The 19,439-nt window shown below is 40.9% G+C and overlaps 1 protein-coding gene across 3 annotated transcripts; it reads right to left on the bottom strand.

The window, feature by feature from the left end:
• Window positions 1-398: 398 nt before the first annotated feature.
• prdm10 (PR domain containing 10) lies at window positions 399-14,488 on the bottom strand. 3 transcript variants are annotated; one of them, XM_022221071.2, is made up of 24 exons: window positions 14,440-14,488; window positions 13,170-13,309; window positions 12,813-12,974; window positions 12,342-12,401; window positions 12,148-12,252; window positions 11,427-11,601; window positions 10,940-11,181; window positions 10,252-10,452; window positions 10,064-10,136; window positions 9,821-9,938; window positions 9,613-9,733; window positions 9,087-9,356; window positions 8,950-8,961; window positions 8,384-8,728; window positions 5,239-5,394; window positions 4,970-5,149; window positions 4,782-4,892; window positions 4,449-4,649; window positions 4,202-4,345; window positions 3,637-3,807; window positions 3,056-3,193; window positions 2,536-2,710; window positions 2,357-2,454; window positions 399-1,073 (listed from the first exon to the last, which is right to left on the bottom strand). In XM_022221071.2, the coding sequence occupies exons 2-24, from the start codon at window positions 13,239-13,241 to the stop codon at window positions 885-887; spliced, it is 3,519 nt and encodes a 1,172-aa protein (XP_022076763.2). In that variant the 5' UTR covers window positions 13,242-13,309; window positions 14,440-14,488; the 3' UTR covers window positions 399-884. The 3 variants fall into 3 exon arrangements, with proteins under 3 accessions (XP_022076763.2, XP_022076762.2, XP_051813636.1); XM_022221070.2 differs by lacking the exon at window positions 14,440-14,488 and adding an exon at window positions 13,665-14,078; XM_051957676.1 differs by lacking the exons at window positions 8,950-8,961; window positions 14,440-14,488 and adding an exon at window positions 13,665-14,078.
• Between the last annotated feature and the right edge of the window lie 4,951 nt (window positions 14,489-19,439).

Genomic DNA, 19,439 nt, shown 5'->3' with positions numbered 1-19,439 from the left:
GTTTAACTGGGAGGTTTTACAAAATTTTAGGTGTTGTAACAGTGAAACTACACCTTTCAGTCTCATGTTCATTTATTCTTTGGGTGCAATGTTCTGGTGCCATTCAGTCTGATCATTATTGTCAAGATTTGCCAAAAACTAAATAATCTACAAGTTTAAAGTTAATTGTAACAGTAACAATGCTTGGCTTTGCTCTTGCAAAGCAAAGCAGATGTTGTGACAGAGACATAGAATTAGGAATAAAGTGCAAACTGAATTTAGGGGAATTAAGACATGTCCAGTTTGCAAATATTCCAAAATGGAAATGAATGGAAAATAATAAATCACATCAGGTATCAGCAACAATATGACATTATAGATGGACAACAGAGCGTAAGAACTGGCAATGGACAAAAACATGATTTGTTTTTGACATTTTATACTGTATTTTCCATATTCTAATGTCATTTACAAATACTATACTTTAACAAATGTCTGTAACATTACAAATATGCAAAATTGCCATTCAAATCTGTAGATCTGAGTTTCCCATCGCTCCAGTAATGCAGCTTCAGTGAAAGTCTTTCTAAAAATTCTACTTTCCAGTGCATGTATTCAAAACACGTGATAATATATTCTGTTCATAATCAAAACTTCACGTTTTTGTCAACTCATTTTATTTTTTCCTCACAAAGTTTTTAGCAGCTTGCAACTCAACAGCTCATTCAACATCGTAACACTTTACAGACACATAAAACTGTGCTGGTTCATTTTTATCTCTGTATGTACACAAATCTATATCCATGTGCATATGACAGCGTATTTGTTCGGTCGTGTGCGTACAAGCTGCTGAGGAAGACATGCAGGATCGATCTGTGGGTGTGCAAAGTTCATCGCTGTGCAGTTCAGGGTTTTGTGATGTGGACTTCACTGGTGCCGCTGCCGTTGGTGGTCGTGGTGATGATGTACTGCGTGGTGGCTTGCTGATTGGCCGGCTGCTGCTCCAGATGTTCAGTGTGGGTCTGGGCTGTGCTCTGAGGAACAGCTTGCTTTGTCTCCAGCTCGCTCTGACCCTCGGAGATCACGTAGTGTGTCTGCACGGATGACAATGAGTCACACAATAAAAGCTTGTCATTTGTTGTTGTTTTTAAACTCTCTAGAATGTAACTCCCATCTGGCATCAATACGAGCAGGTTTGTGAAAGATGTGCATGCAGAGGAACAATAATTTATTTCTAAATTTTTACAAGTATGGGAAGAGCCGAAAACACATTTCACATGTGCTCGATGAGGCTCACGCGACGATTATTGTTCCCAAGTGGAAAGTTGTCTTGTACCTCACACAGCTGCGTATGTAGGTAAAGAATGCCGACAGATAGATGACGTAGAACAGACACATACACAGGATACAGAGAGATATGAAGGTAAAACACATTTAAAAGAATTTAGCAACACAAGATGAAAAGCCAAACCTGCAAAGGAAGCAACACCCACGCAGAAATTATCAAACAAGATTAGTAGTATTGCACTCTTCAACAGTTAGTGAGATAAAATAAACACCTGTATAGTATCATACAGTATTTTTAAAAACTGAACATCAGGTGATCAAAAGCGACAAACTTCTTAATTTGGCAAAAACTTAAAAGTTCGAGTTAGTATCCAGCTGGTACAAAATCAAAGAATTTAATAATTAAAAAATGCCGATCTTAATAAAGATGTTTGCTTTTATACTTGTCTCCTTGTTTTGTGTAAACACAGCCTGCAATTCCACCGTAAAGTCTCTGGATTTGCTCATGTGACCGTTGGTCATAGCTAAGTTAGTCATGGCTTCTTATTTACAGTAAAGAGCAGTTTTTTTTTTGTTTTTGGCAGAACCTTCTTGGTGCAAAGGGTTTATTTGTGGCAAACATTTTACCACAGCTTACAGAACATAGTAATTTCCATAAAATGTCTGGATTTTAAGCTTAGATTTGGTTAGGTTTCTTAACAGGACTGCGCTTCCTGGTTTCAGATGGTTCAAGGACCATCTGAAAGCTGAAAAGCGATTGATTCTTTCTGATAAATGGTGCAAGATGACATGTCTTTCAAACCCGCTACCAGGTTTTGTTATTCACAGTTTTAAAAACCTTCTGGTGTGCAGTAAGCCCTTTCCTTGATTATGAACTATTCAACGGAAAATGTATTTGCTGCAACAGGAACCAGACAAAATGTATTCCATGCAATATGTATGTAATCAAGCTGTTTATACGGAGATGTGGTGAGTAGCCATGTTTAGATTTTTTAAAACGTCTATGATCTTGGATCTGTAACAGGTTCCAGCTTAAGCCTCGACTGCAAGAACATGGGTGAAAAGCATGCATCAGACTGCATTCACTCACCGTTTTCACCTGGTTGCTGTTGACTCCAGATACAGGGGTGCTCGCTTCAGCTATCACATACTGTGCATGAGGTAGAGCCATCATCTGGATCTCAGATGCTGCAACAGTAGGAAGTTAAGCTTTGGACTGGTAATCGTGCATAATAAAGCCATCAAAACACTGGATAGTATGGGACTCACAGTAGCCTCGGTAGTTCCAGTTTCCAGGTATGTATGCGTGCTGCACGGTGCCCTGCGGCTGGGTGCTGCTCGTCTGGAGGGTGTGGCTCTGAGCTAAAGTGACGGGGGTCAGCTGGGCAGGACTCAGCTCCTGATTTGCCTGCTGCGATGTGGGGCTCAGAGGCTGACCGGTGACCTGAAAGATAAAGACAGGATGGTGGTCATCTTCTTCTTCTTCTTTTCCTTTCGGCTTTTCCCTTCAGGGGTCGCCACAGCAAATCAGTTGCCTCCATCTAACCCTGTCTTCTGCATCCTCTTCTCTCACACCAACTACCTTCATGTCCTCTTTAACCACAAAGGGTGGTTGTCATCTATTATCCCAGTTCATGTTTTGAAGGTTGGAGGAAATGTCTGACTTCCCGAACACACAATGAAATTTCTAAACTATTAACAGGTTCTTGAGATTCTTTGGACATAGAATAACATGACTTCTAAATTCCTAATCAACCCTCCTCAGAGTCTGCGTGCAAAGTGGGCTTACCTGGGCGGCTCCTTGTCCAGTGCCTGAGGGCTCGGAGACTTGGATGTGTTGTACCTGGATGGAGTGTTGACTGTAGCCATGGGGGTCATGCAGCTGACTCACATCTACGCTGGGGTGCTGGGAATGCGGGGAGGAAGCCTATGAAAGATGGAGAAAACATATAAGATCAATTATAAGCATTGTACTTGCCTAATTAATTTTCAAAATACAGCAGGAAATAAAGCACCGTGTACCTGCAGACAAACCCTCCAACCCAAAGCAGTAGTTTGCTAAAATGATCATAGCGGCTGCTCATTATTTTCAGTTCGAACTATAATCTCAAACACACATGAGCCTTGATTGCCAGTTTAAATGGACCAAGGGAAATTTAATTAGCAAATGAGAAGAAAAAACTTCTTCTTTCTTTTTACTACTATGGTTTATATGCCCATATGTTGAGTCCTGATGGGTGCACAGACTAGATTTGTGCTTGTATCCGGAAGCTCCCAGTCGCCAGGGTGTACGACTGTGACTGTGAAGGAGGATGTTTTTGCAGTCATTTTTTTAAACCCGCATAAACTAGACGACATGTTTAATCTTACCGGAGCTACCTGGACGACCTGCAGCTGGATGTGTTGTGGCTGGGACAGGGTGCCTCCTGCCTGAGAGACGGGGATGTACTGGATCCTCTGGTAGTCTCCCTGAGCTGTTCGGTAGTCTGTGGTCAGTGTTTGAGAGAGTTCCGTCATGGCCTGAGTCAGTAGATCAGTAGTCTGTGGAGAAAATAAATCACATGGTTAATTTAATTTACTGAAGTCGGAGTCACTTCTTTAAAAAAAAGATCCATTTAAGGTGTAGTCAAACTGCAGCACAAGCTTGTTTCTGCTACTACTGTATCCAGTTTTTCTGTAACATATTGACACCAATTTAATATTTTTTTGTTGTTATTCACTCACATTTACAAGAGATAGAGATAATGCCGAGGATGAGGTATTTTGTAATTACTATGAGGCGTTATTTCTAGGCATTTTCACTCTTTTTACGTGAAAAGGATGTCAAAATAGAGACGACAGGTGTCAGTTTATTGAAATATATTCTTTGCTATTACTGATTTTCCCTGACAGTAGTAATACATTTTGAAAAATCTGCGCTTTTTTCTTTTCTTACCACTACAGCCTCAGCCGTTGAACCGTCTGAACTGATGACTGCAGGAGCACTACTGATTACAGCCGTTGTCAGAGGAGTCTGGATGGTGTTGGCCATCTGGGCAAACTCTGGATGCTTCTTCCTGATGTGCTGCACCATTTTAGTCTGAGAATCAAGCACACAGAAAGTTTTTTATTGTAAATTGCTGCAAAAATGGTACTACAATCAATCTCTCGAAAAACCTTGGTTAATGGAGCTTCCTACTAACCTTGCTGCTGTACTGTTTGGCGCAGTGTGGGCAGCAGACTGGTGCAGTGGCGATGGTACCGGTCAGCTGGGTGTGTGTGCTCAACATGGGGTCGGGCTCACCAGGAGCAGCCGGACGCAACTTCCGGATGCTGGGAGGTAATTCTGCCCCGGGATGGTTCTTCAGTATGTGAGCTTTCCTCTTACTGGCGCTCTTATACACCTGCAGAGAGATCAGTTATTAGTTACTGTCGAACTGAACGCTCAGATCAGATGTTGCACAGTTGATTGGATTACAAATAAACAAATTAGTCTCGCCCAAAGCTCAGTGTGGGCAGACTGGGGAAGAACTAACCTTGTCACAGTACTGGCAGAAGTAGTCCCTGTTGGGTTTGATAATTGGCAGCGTGAGCTCAGGCACGTCATCGATACGCATCTCTGGATGACGCTTGGACAGATGGTTCACCTGTAACCACACAAATCAAGCTAAGTGTGCTGGAGTTCAATATCAAACTAAAAATCTGTCTGTGAGTTGCAGCTCACCAGCATTCCTCTGCGTCTGAATCCCATCATGCAAACTCTGCATTTGAACATGAAGCTCTCGAAGTCGGTGGTGGGGACCTTCAGTTTGAGTGTTTTGGAGCGGTGGATGCGGTCGGCCTTCTTGGCCTCTCTGTCGGGGTTGTGCATGCGCTGCATGTGCTCTCGCAGCTTATCTTTTCTCTGGATGTCACAGGAAAAGAAATGTCACATTTGAACGAACATATCTATAAACTAACACTGTAACCCAGTGCTCTCCCTGTTCATCTTACCTTGAATTGCTTGCCACACGTTGAACACAGGAAGTCCTTACGATCAGAGTGGCGCAACATGTGCAAACGAAGCTTGTCTGGTCGGCAAAAGGCCTTTTCACAGTCTGGGCACTGAAAGATCTTCTCTGAATGGAAGCACCGGACATGCTTCTTTACCTAAGGAAGAGAACATTTTGTATTTAGGAACTGAGGCTGTGGAGGAACTGCTTGGAGGTGGCCTTACAGCCTCTACCTTGTACATGTTTAATATACACACGTGGACAAAATTGTTGGTACCCCTCAGTTAAAGAAGGAAAAACCCACAATTATCACTGAAATCACTTGAAACTCACAAAAGTAACAATAAATAAAAATTTATTGAAAATTAAATAATCAAAAACAGCCATTACTTTTGAATTGTTGATTAACATAATTATTTAAAAAAACAAACTAATGAAACAGGCCTGGACAAAAATGATGGTACCTCTATAAAAGATTGAAAACTATTTGACCAGAGTGACATGATTAACTCAGGTGTGTCATTTAATTGACATCACAGGTGTTTCCAAACTCATAATCAGTCAGTCTGCCTATTTAAAGGGAGACAAGTAGTCACCCTGCTGTTTGGTGAAAAGGTGTGTACCACACTGAACATGGACAACAGAAAGCGAAGGAGAGAATTGTCCCAGGACATCCGAAAAAAAAATGATAGACAAACATCTTAAAGGTAAAGGCTATAAGACCATCTCTAAACAGCTTGAAGTTCCTGTGACAACAGTGGCTCATATTATTCAGAAGTTCAAGACCCACGGGACAGTAGCCAACCTCCCTGGACGTGGCCGCAAGAGGAAAATTGATGACAAATTGAAGAGACGGATCGTTGGAATTGTATCCAAAGAGCCCAGAGCAACCTCCAAAGAAATTAAAGGTGAACTCCAAGGCCAAGGTACATCAGTGTCAGATCGCACCATTCGTCGTTGTTTGAGCCAAAGTGGACTTCATGGGAGACGACCAAGGAGGACACCACTGCTGAAAAAACTCATAAAAAAGCCAGACTGGAATTTGCAAAAATGCATGTTGACAAGCCACAAAGCTTCTGGGAGAATGTCCTTTGGACAGATGAGACCAAACTGGAGCTTTTTGGTAAGGCACATCAACTCTATGTTGATAGACTCAAAAACCAAGCATACGAAGAAAAGAACACTGTCCCTACGGTGAAACATGGAGGAGGCTCAGTAATGTTTTGGGGCTGCTTTGCTGCATCTGGCACAGGGTGTCTTGAAAGTGTGCAAGGTACGATGAAATCTGAAGACTATCAAGGCATTCTGGAGAGAAATGTGCTGCCTAGTGTCAGAAAGCTTGGTCTCAGTCGCAGGTCATGGGTCTTCCAACAGGACAACGATCCAAAACACACAGCCAAAAACACCCAAGAATGGCTGAGAGAAAAGCGTTGGACTATTCTAAAGTGGCCTTCTATGAGCCCAGATCTGAATCCCATTGAACATATGTGGAAGGAGCTGAAACATGCCATTTGGAGAAGACACCCATCAAACCTGAGACAACTGGAGCTGTTTGCTCATGAGGAGTGGGCCAAAATACCTGTTGACAGCTGCAGAACGCTCATTGACAAATACAGAAATCGTTTAATTGCAGTGATTGCCTCAAAAGGTTGTGCAACAAAATATTAAGTTATGGGTACCATCATTTTTGTCCAGCCCTATTTCATTAGTTTGTTTTTTTAAATAATTATGTTAATCAACAATTCAAAAGTGATGGCTGATTTTGATTATTTAATTTTCAATAAATTTTTATTTATTGTTACTTTTGTGAGTTTCAAGTGATTTCAGTGAGAATTGTGGGTTTTTCCTTCTTTAACTGAGGGGTACCAACAATTTTGTCCACGTGTGTATATTTTTATTCTTGTCACCTTAGACACCTTTGGTTTTCAACAGGTTGAATGACTGACAGTAAGACCGAAGACACCTGAATATCAATTGAAGAAAATATCTGCAAATTAAATTTGTTAACTTCACCTCTAAGGAGTGCAAATTATTGTATTCAGACCTTTTGGATGATAATTGTACTAAAAGCATATATTTAAAGGCAAGTAGGCAAGTCTGCATGAGAAAAAATTTAAAGTTCACATTTATATCTACAAACTTTAAAGGAGCCACATGGGAAAGAAGAAAGTAGTCTAACCTGTCTGAAACCTAAACAGTGTGTAGCTGTCTCACAATGGACTATTTTTTTTAGCTGCAATATAAAATCCTGCACTTCTATGGAAAAAACACAACCATCGCTAGAAGAATTTTGGCTTTTTTTTTAAATGAGACATGAATTGATTTTAAAATTTCACTGCTTGTTTTTAAAGCCTTGAAGGGTCCATCCATCCATCCATTCTCTATACACCGCTTTATCCTCACTTGGGTCGCGGGGGGTGCTGGAGCCTATTCCAGCTGACTCGGGCGAAGGCAGGGGACACCCTGGACAGGTCGCCAGTCTGTCACAGGGCTACATATACAGACAAACAATCACACTCACATTCACACCTACGGGCAATTTAGAGTTATCAATTAACCTCAGCATATTTTTGGACTGTGGGAGGAAGCCGGAGTACCCAGAGAAAACCCACGCATGCACAGGGAGAACATGTAAACTCCATGCAGAAAGATCCCAGACCCAGGCCGGGACTTGAACCGGGGATCTTCTTGCTGCAAGGCGAAAGTGCTAACCACTACGACACTGTGCAGCCCGCCTTGAAGGGTTCCTCATGAAAATAAATGTATCCTGAGATCCACCCGCTGATCCATTCTGAAGGTTCCCAAGTCCTGTTGGGTCAGTATAGCTGACCAAACCTCCTCAGTTCAGGCTCCGAAACATCTTCAGTGTCCTCTTTTAAATCTCTTCTTAAAACTTAACTTTCTTGAAAAAGGTTGGCGAGGTTTACCTTTCATTCCTGCAGACATGTTTTGGGATTCACAGGAGTGAGGTGTCAAGGTGCAAACACTTTGTTTAATGTCAGAACTGTGTGACTGTGTGTTTGCTATCTAACTTGGAATTACAGTTTTTAAACAGCTTAAAGATTATCCACATTTCACAATTCCTCTAGTCTCTAACAAGCCTAGTTTAGCCTTTCTAAGATGGAAACTGTATTTGTTCTGCTAACCTGGATGAAGTCAGTGAACGTCTTCTTGCAGGACGGACAGGTGAAGCAACCGTCAATAGCGTGAACTCCCACGTGGTCTTTGAGCAGGTCCAGCCGTTCAAAGGTTTCTGGGCACAGGAGACAGGAGTAGGAGCGGTTCTCTGTGTGGAGCAGCAGATGGTCCTCCAGGGCGGAGTCACTCATGAAGCTCTTGCTGCAAATGTGGCAGGAGAAGGCGTAGGCGTCCCGACCGTGGACACGCAGGTGCTGTTCCAGCTTGTCTTTGTCCCGGAAGGCCTTTCCACAGTGGGTGCATTTAAAAGGACGGAAGCTCTTCCTGATGAAAAGATGCTGCAGTGCTGCATTCTGGGATGGAGAGAGAACAAGACAGATCTAATAGCAGAAAACCTCAACAATATTCTCTGACATGGATCTGCTGAGAAACACAGAAAGAGGCTGATTGATGCAACGGAGTGTGCAGGAGGGGAAATATTCTGAGATGTCACATGAACATTAGCACCATGGAAAATGACAAAGGGAATCTTTGAACCTCATGTTTTGTCTGCATTCCTTCAGATTCCACTTACCTGCACATCCATCTGCGAGGGAAGCACGTATTGAGGAAGAGAGACACACGCTTGTAAAGCAAAGTACGGCCACAGTGACACCAGATAAACTGAATCAAAGTGCTGCATTTCAGTAGACAGGAAGTCTCCAGTATTACCCGTATTCTTTTGGCACGGCGCATGTCCTGCGATGTGAGGTGGGCGTCTGATTGGCTGCTCTGTGCCGGGTCCTCCTTCAGTGGAGCAGGCAGGTCCGTGTTGGAGGGCGGCGTGACCGACTCTGGGACCGGCTCTCCAGCAGGAGGTATGAGCTGACCCTCTGGCTCGGTAATAGCCTCCCCCTCCACCTCCATCTCCACCACCTTCAGCCCGTTCTGAGCTGCCTCCACTCGCTCCTCCAGCGGCTTCTCCGTCAACTCCAGCATTTCCTGATTAAAAACATAATTGAAGATATTATATTGAGTGTTTTTTGTTGCTCTTTTATTAACATTAACCTTTTTCTATCATTAATTTGCTCTAAGATAACTACAGAAGTGCATTTTATATTTATTGTGTTGTCATTTTAGTGTTTCATTAATTTCATTATAGATTATTCTTACAGTTTGGTCTTAAAAGGTCTCAATCTCTTATTTCACTGCCTCTTAATGGATTAATCATCGTAGTGTGTATTGATGTGTCTCTTACTGTTGTTTTGTCTCCACTGGAGTCTACTGGTGGATCCAAACGTATGAATTTAGGAGGTCGTCCAGGTCTCCTTCCTGTACCGAATCGCTTCCTGCCTCTTCCTCGCCCCCGACCTCTGGATCTGGGTGAGGAGGGTCACAGTGAACAGGTCATATGAGCCACAATCTTAGAGAAATTATAGTAAAATTGTAGAGAAAAATGGTTTTACCTGGAAACAGAGTTTAACTTGTCGTCGTGCATGTTGAGATGTTGCTGCAGTTGTTCGGAGCTCACAAAGCGCCGGTTGCACTCATAACAGGGCCAGTTCTTCTCTTGTTCCCGGAGAACTAGAGAGGCAAAAGAAAGTCAGGACCAGGAAGTGTCAACACAGCAGTTTGTGATAGGACACACATGCCAACATAATCGGCAGGGCTGAGACGACACGTTTACAGTTTTTTTTTTAAAAACTCACCTTTTCTCTCTTCATCTGTAACATCGTGGATCTTTTGGTTTACAAACTCTGCATATGAAGCTGCGTACCAAACCTGCAAAAGGAAATTGCATCAAAAACACAAACCCCATTGGCTTTTTGTGACATCCTCTATTTTTGTAGCTCTAAATTGTACTCGAAAACACAAAACTACACCACACTTCACTGACCTTCAGCTCTTGCTTGGGCTGGATGTTCTTGATGGTTGTGTAGAATATCTCTGAGCCGTACTGATAGGCCACCAGGTTCTGCTCCAGGTGATTCTGAGCAGGTCTCACGAACATCATCCAGTTACAGCTGTCCTCGTCAGAAAGGTCGAACCACATGTCGTTGGACTTCTCTACATCCTTCTCTGTATCCAGCATGCACAGCTAAGAGAGAAGGAAAAAACAAACCAGGAATCCACTTAAAAAAAACAGCAGATGAGCTGCTCGTAGAAACATAAAAACCCCCTCATTACTTCATTCACAGTAATATATTGCCTTTGCTTGCTTCGTGACACCACTGCAACTGTTTGTAAAGTATCAGGTAACAGTTATGTGATTTCTGTCTTCCCTACAAAGCAGAAATGACAACAGAGACAGTTCGGATTCTGAGATTTCAGGTTTTTACATTCTATCACCAAGAAATATTCCCATCCAATATTCTGATTTTTTATTTAACTGACAGACGAAGATACAAAGTTTCATCCAAACTGGAACTTTCTGTGCTAAACAGAAGAAAATGGCAGAAGACGGTGCATTTTCCATCTTCTGCTATTCAGCATCAATGACATATTGTGGCTTTAAATTAAAATAAAAACTGCTTTAAAAACGCTCAAGTGAGAAAACAGATTAGTCCTGCACACTGTCGGCTTACTTTCAAATGGATGTAGTGGTCCTGCAGTTCACTCTGTGGAACCAGCGGCCCTTCCACAGGACCAAACTGTGTTCGCTTCGGGATGCGTCTCTTGGAGAAAACTCCACCCAGGAAGCGATCGATGTAGAGGACCAGAGGCAGACTGGCCCTCGCTTTGGACAACACCGGCCGGTTGGGGATGGGGTGCAGGAGGCCGTGTTTCAGACAGACTGAGGGGTTTGCGGCATTACACTCCTCGCACCCTGAGAGGCCACAAAAAGGACAAAGTTGTAAGTTGAAATCATCATTATAGATAAACAAAGCTATAAATGCTTCCACTGCTGCTTAGCTGTCAGTTTAGCTATACAGACAATATTTATGCCATGTGTTGTGTTCAACTTGACAATGGGACATTACGACTGTGATTTCCATGAGAAAGACTCTTTGCTTGGCACCCTGCTCTACATGAGTGACAGAATGTTGACAGGCGACTGTGGATTTCACTCACAGAGGCTGTGAGGGTTGAATGATTGAGGCTGACGTGGCTCCCAGTCATCCATCTCGGAGTCCTCATCCTCATCTTCATCTGAATCGTCGGTGGAGTCCGTGGCCCCGAGGGGACTGGTGGGAGGGTCGGCGATGTCAGCCATGGACGTGAGCGAGTTGGACACAGACAGCTGCTCCTGTTTGTGATGATGAGTCGGTGTTACCTCAGCTGCTCTCTTTATCTTAATGCAGACAACACTGACTAACTGACATCTTCACATGAGGCCTGTTCACACGTAGCAATGTAGGAAATATCAATATAAAGGAAAATTAATTATTGGACATCTTTAATCATTTATTTGGAATTTTAACAAATTCATTTTAGCTCTTTGGTGCACATAAAAACTGATTTTGCAGCTGTCTGAGCACAAATCTGACATGTTAATAAGCTGCGTTTCTGAGGGAGATTTGGTAATATCATGTTCCACATCCTATTACATGAACACTGTAAATATCTTGATGTAAATCTAATAAAGGCTGCCCCTTGTTAGACTACTAAGGTGCACAAAAAACTAAGTAAAAATGCTTTTGCTGGTGTGCTAATTAAAAAAGAAGGCACATAATTGTGTAAATAGCCATTTGTGCTTGTGTTTCCCTACTCTGTGCTAAAGTGTTAGAATAGAGAGCACAGAGATGCTGTTTACTTGTTTGGGAAGAGCTGCACACAAACACTGTGTCCTCACCTGGGGGACTGGCTCCAGGATCGCCTGCGGAGCGTCTGCCACATTACTGAGAACATGCAGGTTGGCAGCGTTCATGTTTTGCCCACTGGGCAGCAGAACTGTGACCTACAAAAGAGATTCAGTTGCTTCATGGTTCAGTAAAAACAGTGCGGCACACAGTGAGCTAGAGATGTGACAGTGCCTGGGAAACGTACCTGCTGAGTTGTACCGTCCTGCTGAATGTACGCCACTTGTGGCTGATCAGCAAACACAGTCTGAAATAAAAATGAAAACACTGTTGTTAGCATGTTTATTTTGTAGATAAGAAGCAAGAAAGTATTAAAGACAAAGATAAAGAGACTTTATTGTCATTGTGCAGAAACACAATGAAATTTGTCTGGAAGGACACAACAATTAGCAGCAGTCCAAATACGAATTAAAATAGATGAAAAATACTCTTACAAAATAAAAAGAAGAATCAAAGTACTATGTACAAACAAAGTAAAGTGGTCAGTGCTGATAAATTGGTCCAGTTTGGAAAGAATGACTCACTTAAAACAGTTTGTTTGCTGCCTGTATTTAACACTAAACCCCACCTGTCCATCAGGGCTCGTTGATCTAAGTATGAATGACATCTTAAAATGTCTGCTAACAATATCTCCCCTGTAAGTAGGACCCCTTCTTACCTGAGTGCCATCTGCAGGGTGTATGTAGACTAGTGTGTGCTCTGCAGACTCCACCGAGGTATACGAGTTCCCATCTGCTGTATAAACCACCTGCTGCTGTGCCCTGTCCGCCTGATCCCCACTGTACACTATCTGGGCCACAGTGCCGCCTTCAAAATGCACCTGCAACACAGAATGCAAAGCCTTTGAAACACCTGCAGAGTCATTAAGTACAATAACTTTTGTGGTTGAAGGCAGCAACCCTCTACCACCTAGGGTCAATGGACAGGAGTGAGCTTCCTGAGTGTGCACAAAAGACATTATTTCACGTTTCATCTCGTCTAGCAGCTCAGAGACAGTTTAAACAGGATGGTGGACCTGTGTGGCGTTGCTTGAATCATTGTTAACAGTCTGACTCCACACAGCAGAGGGTTCCTGCTTGGTCTCCATGGCAGCACAGTGCAGGCCTGTCGCCCACCACGTCACTGATCACTTCTCTCCTGAGACAACCAGGGAGCCTGCAATGCACACAGATAACAGGATTTGTGTTATTTTAATGATAACATGACGATGACAGCTCATACAAAAAGGGAAATTCAAAGGGCTGGATTTAGATTTTAACAGGATTTTGAGGCTGGAACTTGGCAGGTGGTTTGATGCATCATATTGAGAGCAACAATGAGAGTTTAAACAGATATTTTGTTGGAAATGTTTGAAGAAACTTATGAATGGATGCCTCTACTCTCACAGCTTTGTTAAATACTGGACTGGATGTGTAGAGGAGGCTGTTTAGCTGCAACAGTGAGGCACTGCAGCAGCCATATCTCAGCTTAGAGGCTCTGAATTCAACCCCATATGCCACCTGAGACACACATTTCGGATCTCCGGACAGCAGTTTCTCTTGGCTGACGGAACATGCAAGCCAAAATAAAGCAGCATGTCTCCGGGTGTGCAGAGCGGTCACACAAGACTCGCAGCGGGGGTACGAGGGAAAAGGCGCCTTGCTCCGGAGGCCGCCCCAGAAAACGGCGTCAATATACAACCGCATGTCGGTACAAAAGCCACGGTGAAAAATCACGACTCCGTGAACTCATTCAGAAATCTAGTTGGTATAATCAATAATAAATTTATTTCCCCCCCTATTTTAACCCCGCAGGTTCTCGGTCCCAACCGGACCATACCACAAAAACCAGCGCCGTAGAAACCCGGGCATTTACTGCACCGCAACATTAGCATTACGGACATATAGTCCCAAAGAGAGGCCGCACAGAGAGACAAACATAACTTGTCAGGCCGCATTACATGGACCGCATTTTGCTATTTTTAACAATAGTGGTTTTGAAGCGCTAAAGGCCCGAATTATTTGGGTAGACCCACCCGTCCCCCATTTCTAGTTGAGCCCAGCCCTTCAAGTCTACTGTGAACAAGGAAGAACGGGCTCCATTTTGGGTGGGACTAACAACAACGGCTACATCCGAAGAGACTTACTGAAAAACGTATATTTTTTACCGGTGCAAATGCGCTAAAACAACCCACACACTTAATTCACGTCAACAGAAAGACTTCGGAGCTGTCGAGCTTCAAAGCGGGTCGACTTTTAATGTCTGGTTTTCTTACATTTTGTGGAAAACGTACAAGTTGTTCTTACCTCAGAATGGTAGCTGCAGAGATGGCCGCATTGCATATATTTACATAATCTGCCTAGCGACACGCCAGAGCGTGGCCTCTGATTGGCTGTTACTTTCTTTTGAGTAGAAACAGCGATGGGTATTTTAAAACATTTTAACAAAACATTTAAAGTATTGGAAGGATTTCTACATCTTTGTGTAACGGCAAATATTTATTTTCTTATTATCAGTATTTATTTCTATATCTAACTTTTCAGTTTTAGCTTCTACAATTTCAGCCAATCACAAAAAAATGTAACCCGAGGTCATCCAATCAAATTAAACCTGTTGCTGAAAGAGTTTTTTCTAATCTAATTTGGGTATACTTCCTTCTACTTTGCAACAGCATTTTTACCACAAGTTTAGTTATTATATGCTGTAAAATATTTGATTTTAAAAAAATATGTATTTTATTTGCATAACTGAGTAAGTCTTGTAATGTATACTGCAAGCGCATATATGTACCTGCATACAAAAACTGTTAATAAATATATTGTTCAAAAAAAATTATTTATTCTACATAAATGGAAAAGGTAGTTTTACTGAAAAAATTGAGACCGTGCAGAAATATAATCTCAATTGTAGGTAGTTACTGCCCCCTGGTGGCTGTATAAAAAACTGCAACATGAAATTGGCTTTCAAAGCAGAAATTACAATTTTCTAATACTATTTACAGTGAGTAAATTCAAGCATCTAAACACAAATAATGAGGTAAAAATCGAAGTAAACTGTATAGTTGTTTCTGAAGGTGATTACTGTCTGTATTGATAAAGTTTTGATAAATGTGTTACGACATTTCCTCAATATGGCCACTAGAGGGAGCTAAACACCAATCATTCTACAGACAAGGTGGGTCAAAAGTCTTTAATTTACAGCACAAAATTCAGGTTAGAGCTTTTAATTTGTGTTTTTAACTATTAATGCTACAAGTAATCAAGAGCCAAAACTTTAATTAAAAGGCAATATAATGAATTTAAAAATTAATCTTAAGAAGATATTAAAATGGACATACTGGGTTCTCCAGGAAGAGTTCCAAATCTGAGTCAAGACATTGGAGCTGTTTATAAGACCCTGCTGGAAGATCTGACACTGTGATGAGGCGCACATGGAGTTAGAAAATCACAGATACTGTCAGGAGCCTGACAATCCAGTGCTTCAAAAACACGCAATAAAATGTTAAAATCAATTACCAGTGGAGTGCAGCCCAGATTGGGGTAGTATTGTCGCCTCTGGTGGAGCCTGTTCAAAGTCTGGCAGCAGTGTTTTGTATTAACTGCTGTCTCTGGAAGTTTTTACTCACTGATAGCAGAATAAAGTGCATGACAATGGTCAAATCAGGAGGAGATGAAAATACAGGTAAGCTTTTTGAAGTCTGCACACAAGATGAAGAACCTGATGCTAGTTAGCTCTGTCAACATGATGAAACATAGATTTTATGGTATTGTAGTTTTAATATTAGATGCTTCTTCAGTGTGCCCTCAATTCATAATGACGACGTGAAAGCATTTTTAGTTTGCAAAGTTATTAAAATCTTGAAAACTGAATTCTTTAATTCATAAAAATATTCAGAACCTTTTTGCTGTGGCACTTCAGGTGGTGATCAGGTGCATCTTATTTGCTTAAATTACCCTTGAAATGCGACTAGAACTTGACTGGATTCCAAATGTGACTAATTGAATTGGTTGGATCGCGTTCAGAAAGGCAAACATCTGTTTACATAAGCGCCCACCATCCACACTGCGTGCCAAGACTAAAAATACGCCATTAAGTCCAAGGATCTCTTTGCAGGGAAAGCTCTGAGTGTTCTTAGGAATACGGTGGGAAATAGTTTGGAACCATCTGGACTCTTTCTTCAGTTGGCTTTGCAGACAGACTTAGTAACCAATCAAGAGGACCTTTATTCAAGGAGGTGACCAAGAATCCAACAGTTCCTTTTACAGTTACACTTTGGCAGTCCATTTTGTCGAACATATTACTCCTACAGAATTTCAGAAGTCTTCTGCAGAGATGGAGAATCTGCTAAAAGTTAAACCATGTCAGTTTCGCCTCATCAATCAGGCCTTATTAGTAGAGCAGCTAGACCGAAGCACTCTCAGTGAAAGACTCATGACAGGCTGCTTTGGAAAGTGTCAAACTGAATTTGTGGGAAAAGATTCTCTGATTTCTGGAAACAAAATGGCTCTGTTCAGACAGAACTGCAAGAACTAGGTCTTTTTATCACCAAGCACTGCCCGTCTTTGGGCTAATACCATCCCAGGGTTCGGTGCATGGTGGTGGTATCATCATGCTATGGGGGTGTTTGTCAGCCGCAGGGAAAAAGACACTGTTCAACGATGAAAGAAAGGATGAATTCAGCAAAACACACAGAGTTTCAGTGAACCGAGACCTCAACAACAGTTCACCTTGAAGCACAACAATGAACTGAAGCTTCAGGACAAGTCTTTGACCGTCCTTGAGCAGCTCAGTCAAAGCTCAGAGTTAAAGCCACACAACATCTGTGGACAAACCTGAAGATTCCCAGCAGGGCTGAGAGGATCTGAAAAGGAAGAATTGGATAAACTGCCCAAGACCTGGTGTGAAAATCTTATAGAGATTCACACAAAAAGACTCTGAGCTGTAACTCCTGCAAAACTGGCTTCCACTAAGGACTGAATTAGGGGCCTGGAAACTTTAAAAATGACAAATTTCAGCTGTTTTTCAATACATTTCAATGAATTTGCACACATTTCTTAAAACAGATTGTTTAATTCATAGCTTAGAAAACTGAGAAACTGCTGCCAAACTTTTACAAAGTACTGAATTAAAGGCCTGGAAACCTTAAAATAAAAGATTTAATTAAGATTTAATTTCATTTTTAAATGAATTTGCACACATTTCCAGTAGCAGGTCTTTAATTATGTCATTAAGGGTGACAAAAATACAATTTTTTTTAAAATGTGAAATGTTGTTGACCTATATTGTGTCAAAGTGACTTCAAATTACTTACCTGTGAGTGAGTAGTTTCAGTGTTTTGGACTGTGTGATGAGGATGATTTTACAGCTACACAAAACTCTTTTGGGAGAAAAGTGAAACTGGTTACCTTGACATGAATTAAGTAATTAAAAATGAGCACCACATTCAGTCTAGTCAAAGAAAACTTTGACCGATTCTCAGTGGACTGCCGTTACCTGGGGAACTGGAAGAGAAATTAATTTCATGCTTTTTTTTCTTGAGGTGTCTTAACTGAGGTGTCCAGGGAACCAAACTGACACATCCCAAGATTAATCTAAACATATGCAAATCCAACTCATTCTAACAGCTTATGTTTACGAAATTAATACCCAGCCTGAGTATCCCGCCCGAAGCAAAAATCAAATTTACATGATTTTTTTTTTCAATAAGCCATCAGAGAGTAATTTGAATGATACTCTAAGAATAAAAAATCTAATCAGAAAAGGCTAATGATGTTTGTGTGTGTGGATAATTACCTAATTTATACAAGCAATTTAACCAAGAAATAGATTTTTTTTTCTTTAGTCCATCACATCCTTTGGAGACTTATAGAATACCCAACATCCATCTAGGATATATTTATGTAAATACAATAAAAGTGGATGGATTTCCATATATTTGCTTTTAAAAAGGGATTTTTTATATTCCGAATACTCTTTTCTTAATTAATACACAAAACAAGCAAGTTTATACTCTTTGGAAGCATTTGAACAGAGACTCTCAGTCAGAAACATAAAAATCTAGAGCCACATGTTGGCGTTTTACTTGTAATTTCTATATTTTTATATCATAATATTACAACTTTTTCATTCAAACTAACATTTATCACTACCTGTACATGTATCTATCTTTATATTTACATTTCTAGCTTTAATATTTCTATATTTAGTGTGTTTATGCCACTAATTCTGTTTATACTGTGACATACTTTATACACCACAATACATTTTTACTGCTTCTTTTGCACTTCTGGTTACATGTTAAACTGCATTTTGTACTTTAATAATTGCACTGTGTGCCAAAAATAACATTAAAACTGCCTCTAATAAGAATCAGAATGCTTGTCTTCATTCATACTCCTATTTTGTGTTGCTTTTGTCAAGCGTTGCACAACACAGGTGTCATTAATAAACGGAAATATTTCAAATACAGCCTGAAATGAATCACAGTGACACAAAGTGAGGCGTTAATCCTGCAGAAAAGTCACAAACAGGATCTCTCATTTATACGTTCACAGTTAAAGTCATAATAAGCAGCGAGGATTCACAGCTTTAAGCCGGTTGTATACCAATAAAACTAATTGGAATATAATGAGCCTGTCTGTGTGGCAGTGATTAAAGGCTCAGTATGCTGAGGAGCAGCTCAGCGCTACTGGAACGAGTATTCAGGTCCTTCACTGAAGTAAAAGTCGCAGTATCACACAGTAAAAGTGTACAGTCCTGGCATTTATACTTCATCTGTGGTGATTAGAAAGTTACGGAATATATGTAAAGGTGTTATGTTGATTAGGACTAAACAAAAGTTAACTGTACAGAGAAAAAAAGATTAGAAAGTAATGCGATTACTGACAAATTTAGTAAAAAATAGGTTGATTAGCATGATTTTAATAGATATTTTAAACCATAAGTGAATTCACTTAAGTTGTTTTGTTAAAATGTATTTTTTCTCAAGTGTATTTACATATTTCTAATTCAGATAATCAAAAAGTAATAAAATTACGCTAACATTATGATACTTAAATTAGGGAACTAACTTCATTTATCAACAAGTCATTAGTAATTGTATTAAAATACACATTTAAAATACCACTTTCTGCGTACTTCATGACAATTTTGATCTACCTCAGCTATAATATGTAAACTTCAGGGGAATACTGTACTTTTTACTTCACCACATTTATTTATTATATCAGCTAAACCTTCTAATTTTGCAGCTATTCCTAGAAAACACACAATAACATTAAATAATGAGATGCATTGTGATCAGCAA

The sequence above is a fragment of the Acanthochromis polyacanthus genome, chromosome 13 (genome assembly GCF_021347895.1).
Source record: "Acanthochromis polyacanthus isolate Apoly-LR-REF ecotype Palm Island chromosome 13, KAUST_Apoly_ChrSc, whole genome shotgun sequence".
NCBI lineage: Eukaryota > Metazoa > Chordata > Actinopteri > Pomacentridae > Acanthochromis > Acanthochromis polyacanthus.
Note: the sequence above shows the minus strand (reverse complement) of the source record. Positions and strands in the feature narration are given on the sequence as shown.

Coding starts and splice junctions, on each gene's coding strand:
- prdm10 (XM_022221071.2), bottom strand. CDS start 13,241: ATGGAGACCAAGCAGGAACCCTCTGCTGTGTGGAGTCAGACTGTTAAC. Junction 9,939..10,063: donor TACAGATGAAGAGAGAAAAG/GTGAGTTTTTAA, acceptor TTGCCTCTCTAG/TTCTCCGGGAACAAGAGAAG. Junction 1,074..2,356: donor ACAGCAACCAGGTGAAAACG/GTGAGTGAATGC, acceptor TCATCCGTGCAG/ACACACTACGTGATCTCCGA.